General features: G+C 39.6%; 1 protein-coding gene across 4 annotated transcripts in view; it reads right to left on the bottom strand.

The window, feature by feature from the left end:
- Nucleotides 1-23,384, bottom strand: part of STS (steroid sulfatase) — a 132,618-nt gene that overhangs the window by 63,275 nt on the left and 45,959 nt on the right. For all 4 annotated transcript variants that reach the window (XM_087726691.1, XM_087726693.1, XM_087726692.1 and 1 more), the window contains 2 exons: nt 22,639-23,062; nt 16,902-17,038 (listed from right to left, as the gene is read on the bottom strand). In XM_087726691.1, the coding sequence (XP_087582817.1) occupies nt 16,902-17,038; nt 22,639-23,062 (561 nt within the window). The remainder of the gene's footprint in view (nt 1-16,901; nt 17,039-22,638; nt 23,063-23,384) is intronic.

Raw genomic sequence — 23,384 nt, 5'->3', positions numbered from 1 at the left:
ACATCTTAAGTTTTATAACAGAAATAACTAGGAAGTAGAGAGGCTTATTCATTTGATACATTGAACTGCAGTCTGCAAAAGTTTATGCTACAATGAATTTTGGACAAGTCCGTTTAGAAGCCTTTTTTATGCTTATGAAAGCTTAAGCAATTTGTGTGCTCTGAACTTTTATATATATATTTTCTGTACTGTTTTAAGAAGGACAACACTGTAGATTCCTTTGCATAAATAACCAAATAACCTGTTTGAATGCTGAAATACCTATACCAGAGCAGAAGAATTGCTTTAGAATTCAAAAGTAGCAAGGGGATTTTAGAAAATGACAAAAGAAAGATTTGAAAAGAAGGCTATGGTTCTCAGCTCAGAGTGCCACACGAAAGCACAGGTCAGTCCATCAGTGAGATTTACCAGACTTAAACAAAACAAACCATTAAGTGGCAAGGAAGAGGATTTTTGCTTGTTTAACATAGAAGATCCTATCATTAAAAAGTAGAGATGTGCAAATTTCCCCAATTTGACATATCTGATGTCGGCCACTACTGATCAGAATATTCTGAAAACTGTATTTTGAGAGTTACAGTAAGTCCTAACTTCAGAATAAAACATGTCTCTTCTGAATAGTAGCTAAATGGACATGTTTAAACAGTTTCAGTTTCAGTTTATTGGTATTTGTATGCCACCCACTCCCAGGGGACTCTGGGCGGCTTACAGACAAACAAGGGAATTAAAAATAAAAAATAGAAATATAATCATTTTAAAATTACACAACATACATACATTTAAAATGGGGCTGGATGCTGATCAACAGCCCCAGGCCTGCCGGAACAGCCAGGTCTTAGTGGCTTTATGGAAGGCCGGAAGAGTAGTGAGGGTCCGGATCTCTACGGGGAGATCATTCCATAGGGCCGGGGCAGCAACAGAGAAGGCCCTCCCACGGGGGGTCACCAAACAACATTGACCCGCCGATGGTACCCGGAGGAGGCCCAATCTGTGTGATCTAATCGGTCTTTGGGAGGTAAATGGCAGGAGGTGGTCTCTCAGGTAGCCAGGTCCTAAACCATGTAGGGCTTTAAAAGTAATGACTAGCACCTTGAAGCATGTCCGGAGACCAATGGGAAGCCAGTGCAAGTCGCGGAGGATAGGTGTAACATGGGTGTATCTAGGTACACCCATTATCACTCGCGCGGCTGCATTCTGCACCAACTGCAGTCTTCAAGTACACTTCAGGGGCAGCCCCATGTAGAGCGCATTGCAGTAATCCAGTCTTGAGGTGACAAAGGTGTGAGTGACCATCCGAAGGGCCTCCCGGTCCAGATAGGGTCGCAACTGGTGCACCAGCGAACCTGGGCAAAGGCCCCCCTGGTCACAGCCGGCAGATGATGTTCTAACGTCAGCTGTGGATCCAGGAGGACTCCCAAATTGCGAGCCCTCTCTGAGGGGCGTATAACTTCACCCCCCAGGCTAAGAGATGGGATAACTGGACCATCCTTGGGAGGGAGCATCAATAGCCACTCAGTCTTGTCGGGATTGAGTGCCAGCTTGTTCGCTCCCATCCAGACCCTGACAGCCTCCAGGCACTGGCACATCACTTCTACCGCTTCGCTGAGCTGGCACGGGGCGGACAGATACAGTTGAGTATCATCCGTGTATTGGTGGTATTTAATCCTGTGCCGGCGAATGATCTCACCCAACAGCTTCATGTAGATGTTAAATAGGAGGGGGGACAGGACCGAACCCTGCAGCACCCCATAATTGAGGGGCCTAGGGGTCGATCTCTGCCCTCCAACCAACACCAACTGCGATCTGTCCAAGAGGTAGGAGGAAAACCACCGTAGGATGGTACCTCCCACTCCCACTTCTCGCAACCGTCGCAGAAGGATACCATGGTCGATGGTATCGAATGCCGCTGAGAGGTCAAGGAGCACTAGGATAGAGGAGTGACCCATATCCCTGGCTCGCCAGAGATCATTGATCAGCGCGACCAAAGCAGTTTCCATGCCGTAACCAGGCCTGAAACCCGACTGAAAGGGATCCAGATAATCAGTTTCATCCAAGATCCGTCGGAGTTAAAAGGCCACCAACTTCTCAACAACCTTCCCTACGAAAGGGAGGTTGGAGACTGGACGATAGTTATTCAAAATGGCTGGGTCCAGAGAAGGTTTCTTTAGGAGGGGTCTCACCACCGCATCCTTTAGGGGGTGCGGGAAGGATCCCTCCCGAAGAGAGGTGTTAACAATCATCTGGAGCCAGCCACGTGTCACCTCCCTGCTGGTCAAGACCAGCCAGGAGGGACACGGGTCCAGTATACAGGTGGAGGCACTCACCGCTCCCATGGCCTTGTCCACTTCCTCAGGAGCGACAAGTTGAAACTCGCTCCATAAAATCCGCTCAAGACCTTCCCCCAGTACCTCGGCTGGTACCGTGCAATTGGAGTCCAGGTCCGTCCGAATCCAAGCGATTTTATCTGACAGAAACTGGACAAATTCCTCAGCTCTACCCTGTAAAGGGTCGTCCGCCTCCCTCCCTTTCAAGAGGGAGTGGGCTATTCTAAACAGGGCAGCTGGGCACGATTCTGCGGATGCAATAAGAGCGGAAAAATGCGCACATTTTGCTGCCCGTATCGCCACTAGATAAGTCCTAATGAAGGCTCTTAAATGTGTTCGGTTGGATTCAGAGTTTACTGGCCCTCCAGCGGCGCTCTAGGAGTCTCTTTTGGTGCTTCATCTCCTGGAGTTCCTTGGTGAACCAAGGAGCCCTCCTGGATCCACTACCTCGGAGAGACCATAAAGGCGCAATCCGGTTTAGAGCCCCCGCCTCTGCTGTATTCCAAGTAGCGACTAAGGACTCTGCTGGATTGTGGACGAGAGTGTCAGGTATTTCACCAAGCGCCGTCTGAAATCCCATAGGGTCCATCAGGCGCCTGGGGCGAAACCACCTAATCGGTTCCCCCTCCCTACAGTGGGGGATTGGTTTCCGAAAGTCAAGCCTTAGTAGGAAGTGATCAGACCATGACAAGGGCAAGGTCTTAATGCCCTTCAAATCTAGATCACGTCTCCACTGCTCCGAGAGAAATACGAGGTCAAGCGTGTGACCCACTGAGTGAGTCGGACCCAGAATTACTTGGGTCAAGTCTATGGCTGTCATGGAAGCCATGAACTCCTGCGCCCCATCAGAGCATTTGCCGAGCGAAGGCAGGTTGAAATCCCCCAGCACAATAACTCTACCATCAGTTCGGCTACTAACTCAAGGAGCACTGTTGTAATGCTGTTGGGAGGTAGGTACGTTAGCAACAAGCCCACTTGACCCCCAAGGTCCAACTTCACCAACAGGGACTCACACCCAACGAGCTCCGAGCAGGGATCCTATGAGGAACTAATGACCTTCGGATGATGACTGCCACTCCCCCACCCCTTCCCTGGATTCGCGGCTGATGGAGCACCTGAAATCCTTCTGGGGACATTTCAGTGAGGGGGACTCCTCCCTCCTGGCCCAGCCAGGTTTCAGTAATACATGCCAGGTCTGCCCCCTCGTTTAATATTAGGTCCCGGACGTGGGGAGCTTTGTGAACCACAGACCTGGCATTTAGCAACAGCAGCCTGAGACCAGGGCCCTGACAACTCTCGTCATCTGGTCCTGGAGTGGAGCTAACAGGGCCGGAAGGAGGGATCGCTGTGACGTAGCGGACCCTCCTTCCCCAGTAATGGCTAGCCCTAAAGCTCCCATCATACCTGCCTCTCCCAGTCATGACCATAATGCTCCAGCCCACTCCCGCATCCGCAGACCCCCCTCTACCTTCCAAGGCCCCCGTAACTCTCGGCAGGCCATTCAAACCAGACATTCCAGATTGAGGGGTGGAACCGGGCCCCCATCCACTTCTGCGGTTGCACTCAGTGGAGAGGGCTCCGGGCCGCACCCTCAATCCCCTCATGTGCACCAGACAATCATTCACCTCATACATACCCCACAATAAGTTAAAAATACAACAATATAATAAAAATAGGGATTAAACTAATTTAGAAAGTGGGATTCATTCACACACGGACATACACATGTATACCACACGCGAAAGAGAAAGGTTGTGCAGGTGTTAGAAAAGATGATGCTATTGTGCGAGTGAGTCCGTACGTAAGTTCGTAAGTTCGTGGGTCAGAGACCCAGCAGTCAAAACAGGCAAAACAGAGTCAACAAGGAACCAGGAAGGTAGAGTGTCTTCTTTCCCCAATAGCGTGGTAAAGGGGGGAGTAAGGGACCAGGTGGTTGAGATCAGGCTCCTGAGGTAATAGAGGTGGTGGTAATCGTAGCCCGGGAACAAAATTACAAAGCTGGGAGTCCAGGGGTCCAAGTTTATGAGCAGGAGCGGGAGGAACCAGATGGCACAGATGATAAAGAGAGAGGCCCTCCCTGGCCACAAAACGAGGCAAAAAGGGGAGGCCACTCTGCAGAGAAAGGTCCGGCCAGGTGGGGGGGGGGCGCCCGAAGCAGCAGCAGCAAAACAAACAAAGACAGCTGTCCACCTCTGTCCGGCGCCACATAAGTCATAAACCCCCTTTCTTAATAATAAGAGCCCAGCCGGTCTGACTCTGCAGGTTCCACGAGCTCTCCCAGGCGCAATAGGTTGAAATAAAGCTCTCCCAGATGTAATGCGCTGAAATAAAGGCCATTGCTGATCGAGAAATGCTGCAGGGGGGGGAAGGTTCGTGAGGGCTGCAGCGGCGGCCACACGCCACCTGTTCGAACGCCTTCGGCGCCATCCGGGCCAACCACCCCCTCGCTAGGCCTGTGTTCACAGCACAGTCCAGAGGTCTTCTCACATTCCCAGCAAGCCGCAAGTTGACAACAGAACCGTTCTTAAGAAGTTTCTTTTCAGTATTTTTATATAATCTTTTCATCAAAGCCACTAAAAGTAGGACAGATAAGTTCCTTAGTCCTACTAGCTGAGAAATTCATGAGGGAAAAAAGCAAGCAGAAGTGATTTTCAGCTGCTTGGTAGCTTGCCAAATAAGTATAGTTAAGAAACCAACACCAAAAATCTTTGTTGAAGGAAAATTAGACTTTAGGAGCACTGTTTTGTATGTGCTGCCATATGCTGTTTTGCCTTATCTTGGCACTAAGTAAATGCAAAGTCTATGCAATGTTATTGTATGTACTGTTTGCATACTCATATTGATGTTGAGTTTTAGGTGATGTGTTCTATTAAATAGTGTGCTGTTTTGATTGGATGGAATGTTATTGGATTTCTGTAAAATGTATCATTACGCACTATTCACTAATAAAATAGAAAACTCACAAGCCAATAGAAGACAATAGCTATTCTTGTGGTCTATTGATTGTGCTCTTTGCTGGACTTCTGTTGCCGTTTAAGTAGATGAGCTGGGAGAAAAGTATGCTTAAGTGACAATTTAAACTATATTTTCATTTTAAAAGTAATCATTTCTTTTCTGTAGGACAAATAGTAGGTATCAGACCATATGGACAAACATCCCACCTACAGTTGTGGTAAAGAACCTTTTCCCTGTTATTCCCTGTGGTAGAAAATTTAAAATGTTCTACTCTGGTCAGAAAAATAACTTTTGTAAAATTGTAATTTTGTTTTGAGAGAACACAGCTTCCTTGGAACAGTCTGGAATGGCTTGTTTAACTGAAGTTTGAAATAAAACACCTTTTCTATTTTGTGCTCATGTTTACAACATATCTAGGTTTCCAACTTGGCTAAGTAAACACATAGTGTTGTTTTCTATTCAATTCACAGACTTTTACAGTTACATTAACCACTTTTCATTCTGTGATAAACACTTTGCTGATTAAATGGATAGAATTTCAGCATTGAAGAATCAAAGGCATGGGAAATCCAAACATATACATATTGTGCTGCAATTTTAGTGGCACATCAGTGTGAAACACATGGTGTTAAGGCTGTTTCTCACCTCCCAGAAGATAGATAACTGCCCTGGCTGCCCCCATAATTAACAAAATCTATTAAGGTTCAGCGAGAAATAGTGACTGAACAATGTGCAGCTTTGATGTGTATTACTTATTTATGATATATAACTTATCAACAGTTTAGAGCAGTAGCTTGCCTATCTAGACAAGAGTCTCCTGTGTACTTTTATTGTCTTTGGTTTTTTCCTGGATTCTATAGCCATCAAAAATTAGATAGTTTGATTACCAGTTGTAGGAACCAAATATTACATGATGTAATTGTCTGCCTTTAATTGTCAGGCAAAATGCTTTTGAATTTTCTAAAGTTTTCTAGACATATGCTTCCAATAATGACTTCAAGATGCTGTAAAGCCACAAATGAACTGCTGAGGAGTTGCAGGCTCTCTTTCCATGATTTACAGTGGAACATAATTATGCTTTCATATTTTACATTGTCATATGACTATTGTCCAAGCTTCAGAATATCACATCTTATAGTGATTTCACAAGGTCCTGCATTTAACAAATCTTTTGTTTCCGTACAGGAATTTAAATACAAGCTTTTTCTGACCCCCCCCCCTCCGACCTGCAAATCACCCAGACACAGGCTTGGCTGTTTGCCACTCTTTAATCACGGCTTTATCAACTCCTTTGGCTGAAGGCCCAGACAAGACTCACATGCAAGATTAGTTGGCAGCAACCCAAAATCCAACAGGCACAGATACAAGACAGACAGAGTATTCCAATACTGTTTCAAATGATTGTGTCTTGCAAATGACCCCTCCCCACTTCTTCACTTATATACTCTCTTGGGAAGGGCCAAGCCACAACCACCTGGGCTTAATTATCATCTCTGAGTCTGCCTCCGCAGCTGCTGCTTCCGTTTCTCCGCCCTTCTTTGTCTTGCGTCAGGAACAAACTGCCTTGAATCCTCCCCACTGCTCCATGCCTCAGGTGCCTCCTGGTGGCCAACCAGCCTCTCTGGTCCCTGCTCTGAGTCTGAACCCTGCCCAGCGTCCTCCACATCTTCCCTGGCAGACTCATATGGTTCCTTGCTATCTGAGTCCATCAGCAGCTCAACCGGATCCTGCTGGACCACAACACAAGCTTATATATGTTCTAATCAGAAAAAACATCCCATCAATTCAGGGATTATTTCTTTTTGGAAAACATGCAGAAGATTTCAGCCAAAGAAAAAGCAAGCACCATGGGTGCTAATCTCTGATGCAGAATATGTTCAGAATACAGCAGGAGAATTAACATTTTCAAAATATCAAACAATATCCTAAAAAGCAATGCAATTAAAATAAAATTCAAATCTCAGCATAGCAAAGTAGCAATTATTATGCTGCTTTTAAATAATTTTGTAAAAGCCAGACTATGTTTTAGTTTTAAAACTGCTTCACAGAAAAATTGATGAATGCCATAGCATTGTTAACGGAAAATATTTGTCATAGATTTGATTTGTTGGTTCATTCAAAGCTGTATATTATTCATTCCATCACTCACTGGCTGTTTTCAATAACATCACAACTCATTTGTGCCTTTTCTACACAAAAATATTAATCACATAAATTTTCTATGAGTTGATTATAATAACAGTTTATTAACAGAGAATTTGGGAATTTTAATCTTGTGTTTTTTCATTATTATTGATACATTTTACTATTTTTATATGTTATTCTTATTGCTAGTGTCTTTCCTCTTAACTATTTTGTTATAGATATAGAATATAGATGACAGGCTAACAATTTGCAAACAGATTTAGTAGTTGAGTACTTTAAAATTCTTTTGGTCTGTTTTGTAAGGGGTGAGATATTAACATTGCTGTTAATCAGCATTCAACTAGAAAGGATTTACCTGTACATGTGTTACTCTTTTTTTTTAAAGACACCTTTTAATGTCTTGTTTGTTGTGTTTTTCTTTTTTTCCCCAATATTTGATATTTTGTACTTTAACTTTTCTTGAAAAAACTAAATATTATTCTGAAAAAAAATACCAATTGAGATTCATACACATATTTAAACATTTAAGGATTAAAAAGAATGCCATGAGCTGATGCAGGTGTATTATTGACTAACTTTAATATGACTAAGGTTAATATGACTAAGGTTAGATTTGGCCCATTATATTAATGTGGATATATCTATATATTTTAATGTGCATGTCTATGTATTTTAAATAGCATTATAGTACTTAATATCAATGTACTTTGTATGTTCTTCAAATCTATCCAGAAAATAAATGTATATTAAAAATCCCATAATATTTTGCAATATCATTTAAAAAGAGTAAACAAGGACCTATTCTGCCATAGTATTCACAATTCATAATTAGATAATTAAATCAAAAATCAAAGGAAATTAATGATAATGCCTACAGATAATCTTCCAGGAACATGTTCTTGATACTAATTAATTAATATTGTGGGGTGGGTGGGAGGTGGCAGTTTGTGTTTTCCCCTATTTGTCTGTTTAGAAATAAAGGGATTAAGATTCAAAGTGAAAGGGCAGGAGGAAAATAATCTTATTGAACTGATAATAGCAATATAGAAGTTCCATTGCAGTCTGAAATCTCTCAGTCTTTTCCATGAGATTAAACATTTTGAAAAGTTTGGACAGTTCGGAAAACTCTGGATGGAAAGTTTTTAAGGTTAGGTAGGAAGTCCATTTGATGAGGATACTTAACATGGTTTACAGTAATTCTTTAGAGTTTCAGACAGAAATATTTCCATGCTATCAAATTATGCTAAATATTAAACCTGGGACTTTTCTGCAGGAAAATCATGTGCACTATTACTGAGCAATAAATTGTTGTCAATTTAATATTTGACTTAATGAAGAACAAGTATAGATTCAATAGTAAATCACATAATTTATGTAAAAGATTTCCACAAAAGAATAATAGAGGATATTGCTACCATCATGTAAGTCACATTTTATGTATTATGATGTCATGGCACAATCAATACAGTTTTGACATTATTGTACCTTGTAAAAGATACCTATGTTTTTATGCAAAAAATCTAAAATACTGATTGAAATGAAATCAGAAAGAGTTCCTGAAACAGAAGACTCACTGCTAATCAATATCAGTAAGATTAAATTTGATGAACTAGTGAACGAAATCCATAAGTGGTTTACACATGTAGTGATTAATTATTTTGCCTGAAACTTATTTGAAAATCCCAATAGTTGGATCCACTTGGATCCTCACAGGGTGTATTTTTAAAATTAAGCCTTCTAAATGCTTACTGCTTGGTGAGAAGCTGCATGACTTTATTTTAGAGAAGCAATTAACTTTTTAAATATTAGTAAGGCCAGTTCCACAAAAGTGGAACATCTTACAGTGACTTTCTAAATCCTGAACTCAATAAGAATCTATAACCATTAAACACATTCTACCCTGTGTTATAGAACATTTTACTGTATGATATTGGCCAGCATTAACATGACTTATGTCCTTACAGAAAATAAGAAAAAGAAATAAACATCTGAAAAATTAAAGGTACTAACATAATGAATGGATTTATTTTCTGAGTTCAACAAGATTTTTTGAAGGAAATACTATATCAGGTAGGAATCGTTAGATTAAGAGCAAAACATAACATCTTATGACAAAATACTCTTGAAGTCCTTCATCACTGTTTATCCAAAATGTAAGCATTTTGTGCAGAACAGGTCTAAGTGATCCAAAGGTGCTTTTCAAAAGGCAACTGGACTTCCTTGGGGTTTTTCCCTCCTTAAAGACGTTTTGCTTCTCATCCAAGAAACTTCTTCAGTTCTGATAAGAAGCAAAACATTTTCAAGGAAAAAACCAAGAAGGTTCAGTTGCCTTTTGAAAAGCACCTTTGGGACAATCATTACCTGGATTTGAGACTCTCCATGGAAGTGATATTTTGCGAGTAAGTTACTCATTATAATCATTAATTAATATTTCTTATGGTCATTACTTAATCCATATGTAGAATCTGAGAACACATGCAAAAGTATATATGAAAAGAATTCATACAAATCACAACAGCTTAAGACTTGCCAGTAGAATTATAAAATACCCATGAAAATTATTTTGCCTGAAAAGTACTGCAAACTGATACGTCAGTGCTCTGGTATTGTTCCTTTTTTGTGGGAATGTATTTTTCAAGGAGTGAGTATAAAAGTAGGCAGAAAGAGAAGGTGATAGCAGGATTTTCCAAACTTACACAAGTCTAACATGATATTTAACTAAGGTGGCTTAAAGATTCTGGAGATGCTCTCTACTCCAGTGGTTTGAATCCTAGCACAGTGTGAGGAGATAGGTGCTCATCATTTGCCTCGGCTTCAGTTTGACTTGCTATGTGCAAATAGACAAATAAGTACCACTTCAGTGAGAAAAATAATGGTGCTCTATGTGGTAGTACAATCCTAGCTGGTACCGGACCTGCTGGTAAAGCTACAAGACTTGGACTGGCACACAGAAAGGTGGGATATAATGAATTTTCTGCCCCTGTAGCAGTTGTGCTAAAAATGGTAATATAGCTATCCAGTTCATGTTCTGATGCCTCGCACTAATAAACTTTGTCCAATTTTATTCCAAATTACAATCTCAATACAAAGATAGGTATTATGCTGTTTATTATGTTGGCTCCATGCTGCTTCTAATGCACTAGCATTGGTGGTGCTATACTTCTTGGCTAAAAGAACCATTTCTGCAAGTCAACAAGTCAAGCTTGTGAAGAAATTTATGAATTGCAACAAAACTGACAGTTGATTTCCATTTTTAAAACACACACCAAAACTATTTTAGAAAACTTGTTTCTATTAAAATTATTATTATCAAATTCATTTGCTGCCCAAATGAATATGCATATATTTCTTAAATAATCTCTCTTGCCTTGATCTTGTTGCTCTTGAAATTCATAAATTTCATTGCTAAATGTATACTAAAAAAGTGAATGAAATTGAACTCTGTATATAATTATATATATATATACCGTATATACTCGAGTATAGGCCGAGTTTTTCAGCCCACTTTTTGGGCTGAAAAAAGCTGCCTCGGCTTATACTCGAGTCAGTGAAAATTTGCCCAAATGGAGGAGAAAAAGGGGCGCCCCTTTTTCTCCTCCATTTCGGGACCCAGTGGAAGTTCTCTGCGCGAGGTGAAATGGCCGGCAGCAGCCTCACTCTCCTGCCGTGGCTTCCGTTTCAGTCGCGCAGAGAACTTCCACTCGCTTCCCGGGCTTGTGTTCTGATGAGGGGGAAAGAGAGGACTTTCCTTACGCCCGCATCAGAGCTGGACGTAAGGACTTTACCCCATTGATGAGGCGGGTGGCGCGGATTGTAGCAAGGACGGCCGCCGATCGCAGCCTGGCTGCGCTGGCGGGGACGGGCGGGGCGGGGTGGGATGAGACTCCCCACTCGCCAAGATGGTAGGACTCCAAGTCCCATCCCCTCCACCCGTCCCCACCAGCGCAGCCCCTGCCGCATCAGCCGGAATCTAATTTCCCCCTCATCAGAGCTCGGCACGGATTGTAGCAAGGACGGCCGCCAATCGCAGCCCGATTGCGCCAGGGGGTTCCGCTGGTTGAAAGAAAGTCCTTCTTTGCACCAAGCGCTTTTCCCTCCCAACTAATTATAACTAATTATATTAATTAGATAGATCAGTGTTTCTCCACCTTGAAGACTTGAAAATATGTGGACTTCAACTCCCAGAATTCTGGGAGTTGAAGTCCACACACTTTCAAGTCTCCAAGGTGGAGAAACACTGAGATAGATGATCCACGGTGTTTATTTTTGGAAAAAAGCGCCTCCTGCTCTGGACTGCCGGGAACGCGATCGCGTCTCTCTCTCTCTCTCTTCCCCCCACCCCCGGCTGTTCCCACCCGGGAATGTTCTGGTGGGCTAGGCGGAGGGTGCGTGTGCGTGCATGTGTGTCAAGGGTGGGGAGGCTAAGAGGGCGAGGTGAGATCCTGGTGGGGACCGCATTTCACCCGCCGAGCTTCCTTTTCCCCCGTCTTTTCCTCCGCTCGCCGACTTCCTTTCTCCCGTGGCTGACAGGTGGGTGGGTTTCCCTCCTCCTCCTCCCTGCTGGACGTGGATCTGCGGCGTGGGTGGCCGTCCTTGTTGCCCGCCGGCGGCAGGTCGCGGCAAAGAGAGGGAGAGGGAGAGGGAGAGAGAGAGAAATGCCGCCGCTCCCCGGCTCGCCTCTTTTTCCCGGGATCGCCGTGATGCTTTGAGTTTTCCTTCTGCGGAGGTGGGGTGGAAAGAAGAAGAAGTGGGGCTCTTCCCCGCTTCTTCTCGGACTACCTAAGCGTTGGGTGCGCTGTCCCCATCTGGGAAAGTAGTGCTGACTCATCAGGTGTCTGGGAACGGGTGGGGCTGAGGAGCGGCTGGGGGTGGGGGGTGTTTCACAGAGCGGCTGGGGGTGGGGGGTGTTTTACAAAGGGATGAGGTGGACTGAATTACCCCCTTGTATCTGCTGCCTTGTTTAGTGATTGTTTTGTTTGCAGCTATAATGATGGTGAAAAAGACCTGTAAAGCAAAGGAAAACTGAATAGGATCCTCAGCCCAGTCACAGTTTCATTTAACAACCATTTAATGACCAAGATACTAGTCCCAGTTATGTTCACTAAATAAGGATTATCTGTAAACTGTTCTTTTGGTATCCACGTATGCAAAAGACTGATAGCTGTAGGAGATGACCAAGCTGAGCCCAAGGGAAGGGTCAAACACATCAATGGCCAACGTAATTGTTTCAGGGTTCATTTTATTTACACCAAATATAATTCATTTAAGAAATTGGACAGCACATCCTTTATTAGTTTCAAATTCTTTCTTTAAAGATTCCATGGTGGAATGTAACATGCTGAAAGCAACAGTGGCAATGGGATGCTTTTGTGGCCCTTTGGGATAACCAAGAAATAAGTGTGTGTGTGTGTGTGTGTGTGTGTGTGTGTGTGTGTGTGTGTGTCAGAGAAGAATTTTTAACACAGGTATGTTGTACATGCATACATTTGGACAAACTTTGCAGAAATCTCCTCTTTTTTAAGTTTTATTTGGCATCATTCAATAGAGCAAAGTCTGAAAATGAAGCTGCATGCTACTGTAGGAGTCCAACAGTTTAGCAAATAAAAAGAGAACTTAGTGTTCCAGGGAGATGAATTTAAACTGCATGGAGATGAGGTGAGTGAAGTATTTCATTGAATACACCGGTATTGTGTGATAATAATTTGTTATCCAGAGCAAATTTTTACAATGGCTACTGTATATTTAATGGGCACAGGCAGGCTGTATATGTTATTCAATGGGCAATGGCAGGCTGTAATTAATGGACACAGGGCAGGCTGTATATTCAATGGGCACAGGCAGGACACTGGTAGAATGTATATTATGAGCCTATGAGTTTTGAAGGATTTTAACTCGTGTTTTAGCTTGGTTGCTGAATGAGCTAAGGTTTTTGTACTTTTAAAGTTATTGTTGATACCATATTGTTTTTATTGACCCTCTTTTCCACTTACAGAGCTAGTTTACTGTTTTTCTTTGAAATAAATATTCAAAAACATTATTGGTATCTACTTTTATTTTTGAAATTTACCGGTAGCTGCTGCATTTCCCACCCTAGGCTTATACTCGAGTCAATAACTTTTCCAGTTTTTTGTGGTAAAATTAGGTGCCTCGGCTTATATTCGGATCGACCTATACTCGAGTATATACGGTACTGAAAGTAATGTTGTACCTTTCTTGATAGAAATCAGAAATATATTGGAAGCTAATGTGCAGAAGTAATGAAACGGGAATATTATCTTATGTTGCTATGGCATTTCAGCTTGATTGTTTCAAGTGCAACTTGATTTCACAGATGATTACCTCTAGAAATGAAGAGTCATTCCAATATTCCCACTGATAATGTGCTATTTTGCAAAACCTGATAAATTAGCACACTTTGAGAGGAGACACTTTGTGAGGCTCTCTGTGCAATTTCTTTCTGTTTTATTTGTCTTCAAACTATTAATAATTACCATTAATTAATAGGAACAATCTAAAAGAAACCTAATTCCCTTTATATTACACTGTTATCAGAAGTTGACAGTGAATTTAAATGCTGTCAATACAAGCAGATGCTGATGAATATTTTTTCCATGTTTTGTTCTCAGGTTTCCACATATATACAAACACTGTCTTTCTGATACTAGCTGAGTATCTGACACTCACAAAATTAATTTAGGTTCTTCAGTAATCCCATCACTCCAGTTTTTTTCCCCTTAAAATCAGGTAAAGAGTTAACTAGGGTTCTCTCAATCCTGTGGAGGAATTTAGAGGATGCCCCTATTTATGATCTAGCAGAATTTTAAAACAAGCTACAAAATGACAGCTTCTTTGAATTTTGTTTGAAACCCAAAACAAATTAAATGCATGGAGGGAGGTAATTCTGATTTAAATTGTTTTCTATTTACAGCTTAGAACATTGTTTGTGCATTACAAAACAGCTCAAATTTCAGGTTGTAAGGTAATCAGCATCATCTAACTTCCTTGTTCTCTTCTTGTTCTATTATAATCTGTTACCTGGTATACACATTGACATGATGTTAGTCGAGCCAGTTTCAAAAATGTACAATTATGTATTCACATTTTTTCAATCTCATGATCTCAGCAGATCACAAAGAAGGAAAAGTTGTTTTATATTCATTCAAAGTTTTTTTTTTTACTTTTTTTGTATTCATAGGTTGCCACATGAAATGTACTACGGGAGTTTCTTACACGGTCGTCCTATTGCCCAATTCAGTCAGATATGTCTTATTCATGTCCATGAATTCTATAGTACCTCTTCCCAAAAAAGATAAAAGGACAATGTCCTTCCACGTACATAGCTTTTTCTTTGGAGGAAAAGAAATTGGATCACTCCGGTGTTGCAGAGTGGATAGGTGTCAGGCTCTGCTTTGCTGCTGCTTTGGCTGCCATGAAACGGGGAGGGAGGGCATGGTATTTGGGAGGGGTTTACTAATTGTGCTGGAGGAAGATTCTGGAGCTCTGCTGCCTGTCGGACTACGCATGCGGAGGAGGTTCCCGCCAAGACTAACGGCACCGACATTCCATCTTAGTGATGCCTTTTGAAGTTATCTCACACCTGACACTTAGGAGAATTATGATTGGACTGTAACTGGGATGCCAAGGGGTGGGGAATGGGTTATAGAGCCAAGGTGGCGCAGTGGTTAAAAGCAGCACTGCAGGCTACTGCTAGATCAGCAGGTCAGCGGTTCAAATCCCACCGGCTCAGGGTTGACTCAGCCTTCCATCCTTCCGAGGTGGGTAAAATGAGGACCCAGATTGTTGGGGGCAATATGCTGACTCTCTGTAAACCGCTTAGAGAGGCCTGAAAGGCCTATGAAGCGGTATATAAGTCTACTGCTATATTGCTGCTATTATTCTATATATCAATCGCTTTCGTGCCTAAATAATCAGTCTTCGCTTCGCTACGCCTTTAATCATTTATAATTAGTAAAAGTACACTTGATTTCTACCTATGGAGTCTCGTGGTCTTCTTTCCTAATTACCCAATGAAGAGGTGCTGACAATAGGATTAAGACACAGTAAATTTATGATCATGATTAGAATCTCTCCCCGTAGAGGAGGCATGCTTCAGGACCCATTGGCCAAAGTATTCCAGCTGGCAGTGTCCAAGAGAAGGGCCTTCTCTACTGTAGCTCCAGTCCTTTGGAACATTTTACCTCCTGATATATGATTGGCCTCCATCTTTCTGACCTTCTGCATGGGGAAGCAGCACACCTAACAGGGAGAGCATCACTTTGGACGTGATTGATGAATTAAGAGGTAATCCCACCTTCCAGCACTGCATTCTGTTCCCTGCCTCCCCATCTTTTAACTATAATTTTATCTTGATTGGGATTTCTATTTTTATTGTTTTAGAGATATTTGTTAGGGTTTTGACGTTTGAATGCTGAAAGCTGCTGAGAGTCATTTCATTGCGAGGACAACAAATATATATATATTTGTTTGTGTGTGTGTGTATCTATGTATCTATGTTTTGATTTTTTTTAAAAAACACACCACTGTCACCACTGCATGTCTCTTTCCATATTCTTACTAATGAGCTATGATATATTGCCCTAATACTCTGTTGACACAATGCTCCTCATATTATGTGAAGAGGAATAAAAAATCATTTCACCAAGTATGATTTTGGCAGAAAGTCATGATATACTGTAAATGTTTAAAAACATGCCATACAGTGGTGAGCACTTCTTCCTTATGACATTTAATTTTAACTTTTAGTTCAAATGTTTTTTTTCTATTACCACAATATAAATTGTTGCTACTTTCAAAAATAGCTTTACAAAATAATTCATATCAATTAAGAACATAATTCAGTTCAGAATAAGAAAAACACGCACTTGCTTTAATAATCATTTTCCAATTACCTAAGATTGCACCAAAGATTAAGTTTTCAGAAAAAAACTGCATCTCATCAGATTTATTCATGAAAGAATGATTTGAACTAATAACTTTTATCTTTATATGTCAAAATAAACCCTGTATGAGGCTCAGTTTCTAAAGTACAGGTATTTTTCGACTTACAGCAGTTCATTTAGTGACTGTTCAATGTTACAACACTAAAAAACAGGACTTAAGACTGTTTTTCATTGCAGCTTATCCATGGTCATGTAATCAAGTCAGATGCTTTGCAACTGACTCATATTTATGATGGTTGCAGTGTCTCGGGGTCATGTGATCACCTTTTGCAACCTTCTAACAAGCAAAGTCAATGGGGAAGCCAGATTCACTTAACAACCATGTTACTAACTTAATAATTGCAGTGATTCACTTAACAAAAGTGGCAAGAAAAGTTATAAAATGGGCAACATTCACTTAAGAATTTTATCACTTAGCAACATAAATCGTGGGCTCAATATGGTCATAAGTCAAGGACTTACCTGTATCATTATTTCAAGACAGGTAACACTTTTGGATGATCAGAAACATACATACCTACACTCCAGTCCATTTCTTCCACAGCATCCCCATATAAGCCATGCTTGCTCTTTCCTCTAAAAGCTAGTGATGCATAAAGAGCTGTATGGACTTGAGAGTATGATAGGAATAGGAGAAATGGTTTATCAATATTCCTGAAATAGAGAATATAAATCAGAATGCTAGGGAATGCATAATACATTGCCATTTTCATATGAATTCTTTCTTGGTCACATGATTTATTCAGTAATAATTCCTTCAAATATTTTGGAAATATCTTACATGTTTTCAGCCAATCTAACATTCAGGAATTTTACCAGATAACCTGAGGTTGCTAGATTGAAAAAATCTTGGTAACTTACCAAACAGAAAACAGAATGGCAATTCAAGTAAGTTTTGGCTCAGTTCTTAGAATGCCTGTTATTTCTATTTATTTCAAATCAATAAAATAGAGAAGTTGTGTTCAAAATCTATCAACCAACATTTTAAAGTGAAATTTAATGTGAAAATGATACATTAGAACACTGTTATTTTCACAATAAAGGGCATTCTCTGACCCATACAATATAATAGTATAATATGATGGCATAAACTGAATTAATACACTACTACAGGAATAATAAAAAGTAGAGAAGAAAACTAGGGGATCAACCATATTGTACTTAATTCTCAGTAATAGACATGAAATGATAGACGATGTTGTAGCTATAGGAACCCTGGGTGGGGGGAATGATCATGAAACATTGGAATTCAACATTATGCAAGCACAAGCAAGAGAACAAAGTCAAATTAGAGTCTTGGATTTTAAGAGAGCCAATTTAAATAAACTTAGAGAGAACTTAGGAATTTAAATAAACAGAGAGAACTTGGGAAGAATTCCATGGATGAAAATTCTCAAGGGGAAAACAATCCAAAAAGCTTAAGAAATTTTGAAAAGTGAGATTATAAAAGCACTAGCACAATACTAGTGAAGAAGAAAACTAACAGCTCTCAAAAGAAACCAGCAAGGATGACAAATAACTATCTTATAAATTGAAAGGCAAGAAGGACAAATATAAAAAGTGGAAAGGGGGACACATAATTAAGGCAGAATATGAGCAAATAGCATGAGCCTACAAAGATGAAATCAGGAAAACTAAGGCTCAAAATGAACTAAGATTTGTGACAAAAATAAAAAAAAGCTTCTTTCAACATCTAAAAAACAAGAAAAAAGTCAAGGAAAATATTGGTCCATTAATGGAAGAAAATAGCAAGAAGGTGATGAACATCAGAGAGAAAGCAGAACTGCTTAATTCATTTCTTGCATCTGTCTTTACACAAAAGGATAAAAACAGTCCAACCTTCAAAAAGTACTCTGTAAAAAAAAAGACTAGATATACCAGTTAAAATAGGCAAGAAAATGGTAAGAGTGCACCTGTCCACCCTAGATGAGTTCAAATCACCCGGACTAGATGGATTACACCCCAAGGTTCTGAAGGAACTAGCCACTGAACTATATCTTTCAAAGATCCTGAAGCAGTGGGGAACTACCAGAGGACTGAAAAAGGGGAAAAATGGAACCAGGAAACTACAGATCAGTGGGGTACCCTAAGACTCTGTCTTAGGCCCAGTACTCTTCAACATCTTTATCCAATGATTTGGATGAGAGGAGAGATGGGAAACTCATCAAATTTGCAGAGGACACCAAGGTGGCAATAATAGCCAACACTCCAGAACATAGGCTTAAGATACAGAAGGATCTTGAGAGACTTGAACATCCAGCACTATCTAACAAAATAAAATTCAATAGTGAAAAAAGTAAGGTTCTACATTTAGGCAAGAAATGCACAGGTATAGTATAGGTGGTGCCTGGATCAATAGTAGTAACTATGAGAGAGATCTTGGAATCCCAGTGGACAATCACTTAAATATGAGCCAGGAGTGTGCTACAACTGCAAAAAAAAACGAGTCCTAGGCTGCATTAATAGAGGGATAGAATCAAAATCACATGAAGTGTTAATACCTCTTTATAATACCTTGGTAAGAGCACACTTGGAATACTACATTCAGCTTTGGTCGCCACAATGTAAAAAAGATGTTGAGACTCTAGAAAAGAGAAGAGAAAGCAACAAAGATGATTAGGGGACTGGAGGCTAAACATATACTGGAAGGAACAGTTCTGGGTATGGAATATGGCTAGTCTAGGGAAAAGAAGAACTAGGAGTGACATCACAGCAGTGTTCCAATATCTCAGGGGTAGGAGGAGGGAGTCAAGCTATTCTCCAAAGCACCTGGACAAGAAGCAATGGGTGTAAACTAATGAATGAGAGAAGCAAACTAGAACTAAGGAGAAATGAGGCAAGTTGTTCCACTGATTAATCAGCAGAACAACTTGCCTCATTCACAAATTGTGAATGCTCAAACACTTGAAATTTTTAAAGAATAGATTGGGCAACCATTTGTCTGAAATGGCATTGTGTTTCCTACTTGAGCAGGAGATTGGACTAGAAGACCTCCAAGGTCTTTTCTAATTCTGTTATTATGTTAATTCTGTGTGTTTTAAAATAGTATTCACAAGTATATTTATGCTTCCTGCACATTCTTTAGGAAAGTTTGTCTCCTTTTAGTTCTCCTGGAAGCTGTGTTTGGCAGTGGAAACATTTACTTCACTCAAGTACAGATAATAATGAATCAAAGATAGATCTCTCTAAAACTGAGCATAAGTAGAAGCTGAACAAAATTACTAAGGCAGGTTGATTAAAAAGAGTGAGATCTCTATCTCAGTTTTATCTATCTATCCATCCATCCATCCATCCATCCATCCATCCATCCATCCATCCATCCATCCATCTATCTATCTATCTATCTATCTATCTATCTATCTATCTCTGGGATCATAGGGCTACAATGATAAATACAGGAAGAAAGAAGTCATCACTTACAAATGTCTATTTTCAGGAGATGACAATCCCTGGGGCAATATCAGGGATGCACTGCAACACAAGATTTCTTGGTCCCAGAACATATCTAATAAATAGTTCATACACATGGGCATAATGTTATTTGAGGATTTTCTTTTTAAGTCCACCTGATTGACAGCAAGCTTAGATAAAGAATCCTAGCAATTAATATCCTTAAGAGTATAAAATCACAAATAATTATTTTTCTCCCATCAAATTTTTTTGTAGATTTGGATGAGGGTTGGAAAGTGAATGACTCCTGTGACCTTGAAAATGGAATGGCAGATCAGCTTCTAAAAGGGAGGGAGAGTTGACAATAACAGTTAAGATCCTGTTTTATTAACTGAAGCAGTCCATTTCCTCTGAAAATTTACTATCATTCCATTCTACACAATTTATCCAAGCAGGTCTTGCTTTCTTAACAATTCAGTGTTATTCACTGAAAGAGCAATAAAGCAAACTCTGTGCTTGCATATATGTTCATATTCATTTACATGGCAATGAAACATGCACATCCTTCTCTTTGATGATGGTCAATTACTTTATCCCACTAAAACATTCCTTTGTATTTAAATACAAAGGATATAACTCATTTTAAGCTATTTCATGAGTATCTTACTTAAGAGGAATGAAAACACTTTAACAACCCTAATAGATCATAATTGAAAGTAAGGAATGTTCTTTCTTGTAATGCTTGGGGCCCAAAAGCAAAGTCCTTTAACATAAGTTGCTTTAAGCCTTCATCATTTAAAATAAATGTATGTTTAAAGGTACAGTCAATCAATTCTAATATTCTGAAAGTATCATTTAATTAAAATTAAGTTTACAATACATAAGACAGCCAAATATTCAATATTGCAAGGCAATACAGTACATTACATTAATAATTCTTATTCCCCTTCTGTCCTCTTAAAATTATAAATTGGTAGCAATATATGGAAGTGCCTGGGAAACTTCACAAATGTAAAAATTGCCTGTGCATTTCTGATGTATAAAACATGTATAATACTATGCCAATTGCTTCCCCCCCCCCCCTTGGGAAGGATTTTAGTCACTGACTGTCTCCCTTTAAGATCATTTCCTGTGCTGTGGTCTTTTCTTTTTCCTCTGAACTGCATTAACAACTTCCTTTAAAAGAAGGAAAGGTGTGAAGATGCTGCTGCTGCTACTTGCTATGTTTGCTGATATTTTTAAAAAGAGAGAGACTATGAATAAGCAGCCATTCATGTCATGTTCCCAGAATCCTTCATCTATAACAGAAAGCTTCAGGAGTGTGTCCTAAACTAAAATTGAAGTCCCCAGAGCAAAGATGGTTGAGGGCTCTGAATTTCAGATAAAGAAAGCTTTGAAATAGACAGCCCTATGCCTGGAACAGAAATTGCATCCCTCATACAAAGCTCTGCTTCAGAATAAGTGCCAACAGACTTATTCCCAAGACAATCTATGGAGTCAATGTGCCAATGCAAGAAGCAAGCTGCACATGAAATCGTAAAAACATGGATGGAACATTAATAAGAGTGCAAGGAAGAGGAAAAATAGCTCGATCACTCATTCTGATTATAGCAATCACAACCCTGACAAGTGGCTTGTGAGAAAGTTGCTCATGGGATTGGCAGTGATGGGAATTGTATAATATTATGTAAACCTGAAAGGAGTTTTTGTTGTTACAGAATAAAGAGTAGGTACAATTGACCCTTTATAATTAGGTTTTAATGTTAAAGTGCTCTGGACAAATTTTAAAATGTCTTGAAATGTAAATACCTAAAGTAGCAAGAAAAAGAACAAAGTAATGTTTTTTCCTCATTTAAAAAAAGAATTTGGTTGTCTTTTAAAACTGCATATAATCATCATTGTAAAGGTTAGCTTCTTGTACAGAAACATTGCTAAGCACCTTCAAACATTTCCTTTTCCAGAATTTTAAAATTGGTAAACAGCAATAGAAAATGTTAGGTATTTTACTTTCCATGAGAATAAAAGAATATAACTAGTTTTCCAGACACAAATATCTAACAATTGGGATTGATAATAGAAAACAAAAACTTATTTTCAGGAATAATCAAATTTTCCTCACTAAGAAGAAAAAGTCTGTGTTTGCATAACAGAATAAACTAAAATTTGGTTGGCTAGTTTGTAATAAAATATGTAGTAGAGATCTGAGTCACATATTTAGATTGTGGTTCTTTTATGCACATTAATATAGCTGGGTTAATTGATTAAACTTACTAATTTAACCATGGATAAATATAGGATGCAATATAGATACTGAACACTGTTCTACTCATGTCCAGTTTGCTATGTTCTTTCTCCAGATGTAAAAAGGAAAGATATAAAACTGAATTTTCATTATTCATGTAACTGGTTGATTATTACAGATGTCCTTCCCTTCTCCAATGCATGGATGGTACTTGATATGCTGCAGGTACCCATCAAGGATTATATTTTAAATATCATTTCAAGTGAGAATACACAGCAAGGCTGGAACAGGCCTTGGGCAAAGTAGTTTGCAGAATTCTGGAAAGTAGTGTGATTGCTCTTCACCAGCCTGAAGGTTCTGTACTACAAAAACTCAACATCAGCTGAAGTGCAAACAAAATGCTCAATTCAACAATTGAAGCTATATTGAACAGGGCCTTAGATGATGTAGATAGTGCTAGCTCCAAAGCACCAGCATCATTCACCAAAAATGAGTGAAACTTATAAATCCCCAGTTCTATAAATGTGTGTATTTTCATTTTTTTTCACACACAAATGCCAAGTTCATTCTCTATGTCACTAATATCCCAGAGTAATGTTCCAATACCTTAAACTATACCTACCTTCTTATAAAATGCTTGGCATCTTCTGTAAATCTCTGGGTTAGGTTTTCATAAATCCATGGTTGCTGGGTAATACTGTAATTTCTCATCAGGAAGCAATTTAGATGCCGAAAGTTGTTAAAGAAGAGGAATATGATTGCCACCAATGTAACAACCAACACAAAGAAGTAGCCTACCATTCTATGTGGAATTCTGAAAAAGCCAATATAATGCATAACTTCCAAAGTTATTAGAGCAATTCCAGTGATTTGAAGGGTTGAGGGAATATACATTTTAATTCCTTTGATGAAAACACTTCCATCCCCAGGTCTGCAGTCTCTAATATTATTCACAGGAATTCCATAGAAATGATCAAATCCATGATTTAAGGGATGGTGGCAGAAATCATGACTGCTGTTACAATTTAAACCAAGATGCCATTTGCCTAGATGAAAAAAAAGTACATAGATTTCAGATCATATGTTAGCCCTCAATAAAGATTGTAGAAATTCATATTTACATTTTAATATGAAGGTACCAAAATTGTATTTTCAAAATATATACATGAATAAAATAATGCAATGTGAAAAAAGCAATTTAATACATTTTTGAATGCAAAAATATATACAAAACCCATTATTGTGTTTCCATATAATAAACTATATGTAAATAAATTATTTTGAATAATTTATAAACAGAAGTATTTCAACAGAAGTGATAAAAGAAAAAGGAGTTTTAAAGTCTAGAAAAAGTAAAAACTGAGCAAA

This window comes from Thamnophis sirtalis, unplaced genomic scaffold (assembly GCF_051295495.1).
Source record: "Thamnophis sirtalis isolate CommonGarterSnake01/CBP01778 unplaced genomic scaffold, rThaSir2_p1.2 scaffold_12, whole genome shotgun sequence".
NCBI lineage: Eukaryota > Metazoa > Chordata > Lepidosauria > Squamata > Natricidae > Thamnophis > Thamnophis sirtalis.
The sequence above is the reverse complement of the archived record's forward strand: the minus strand, read 5'-3'. Positions and strand labels throughout refer to the sequence as shown.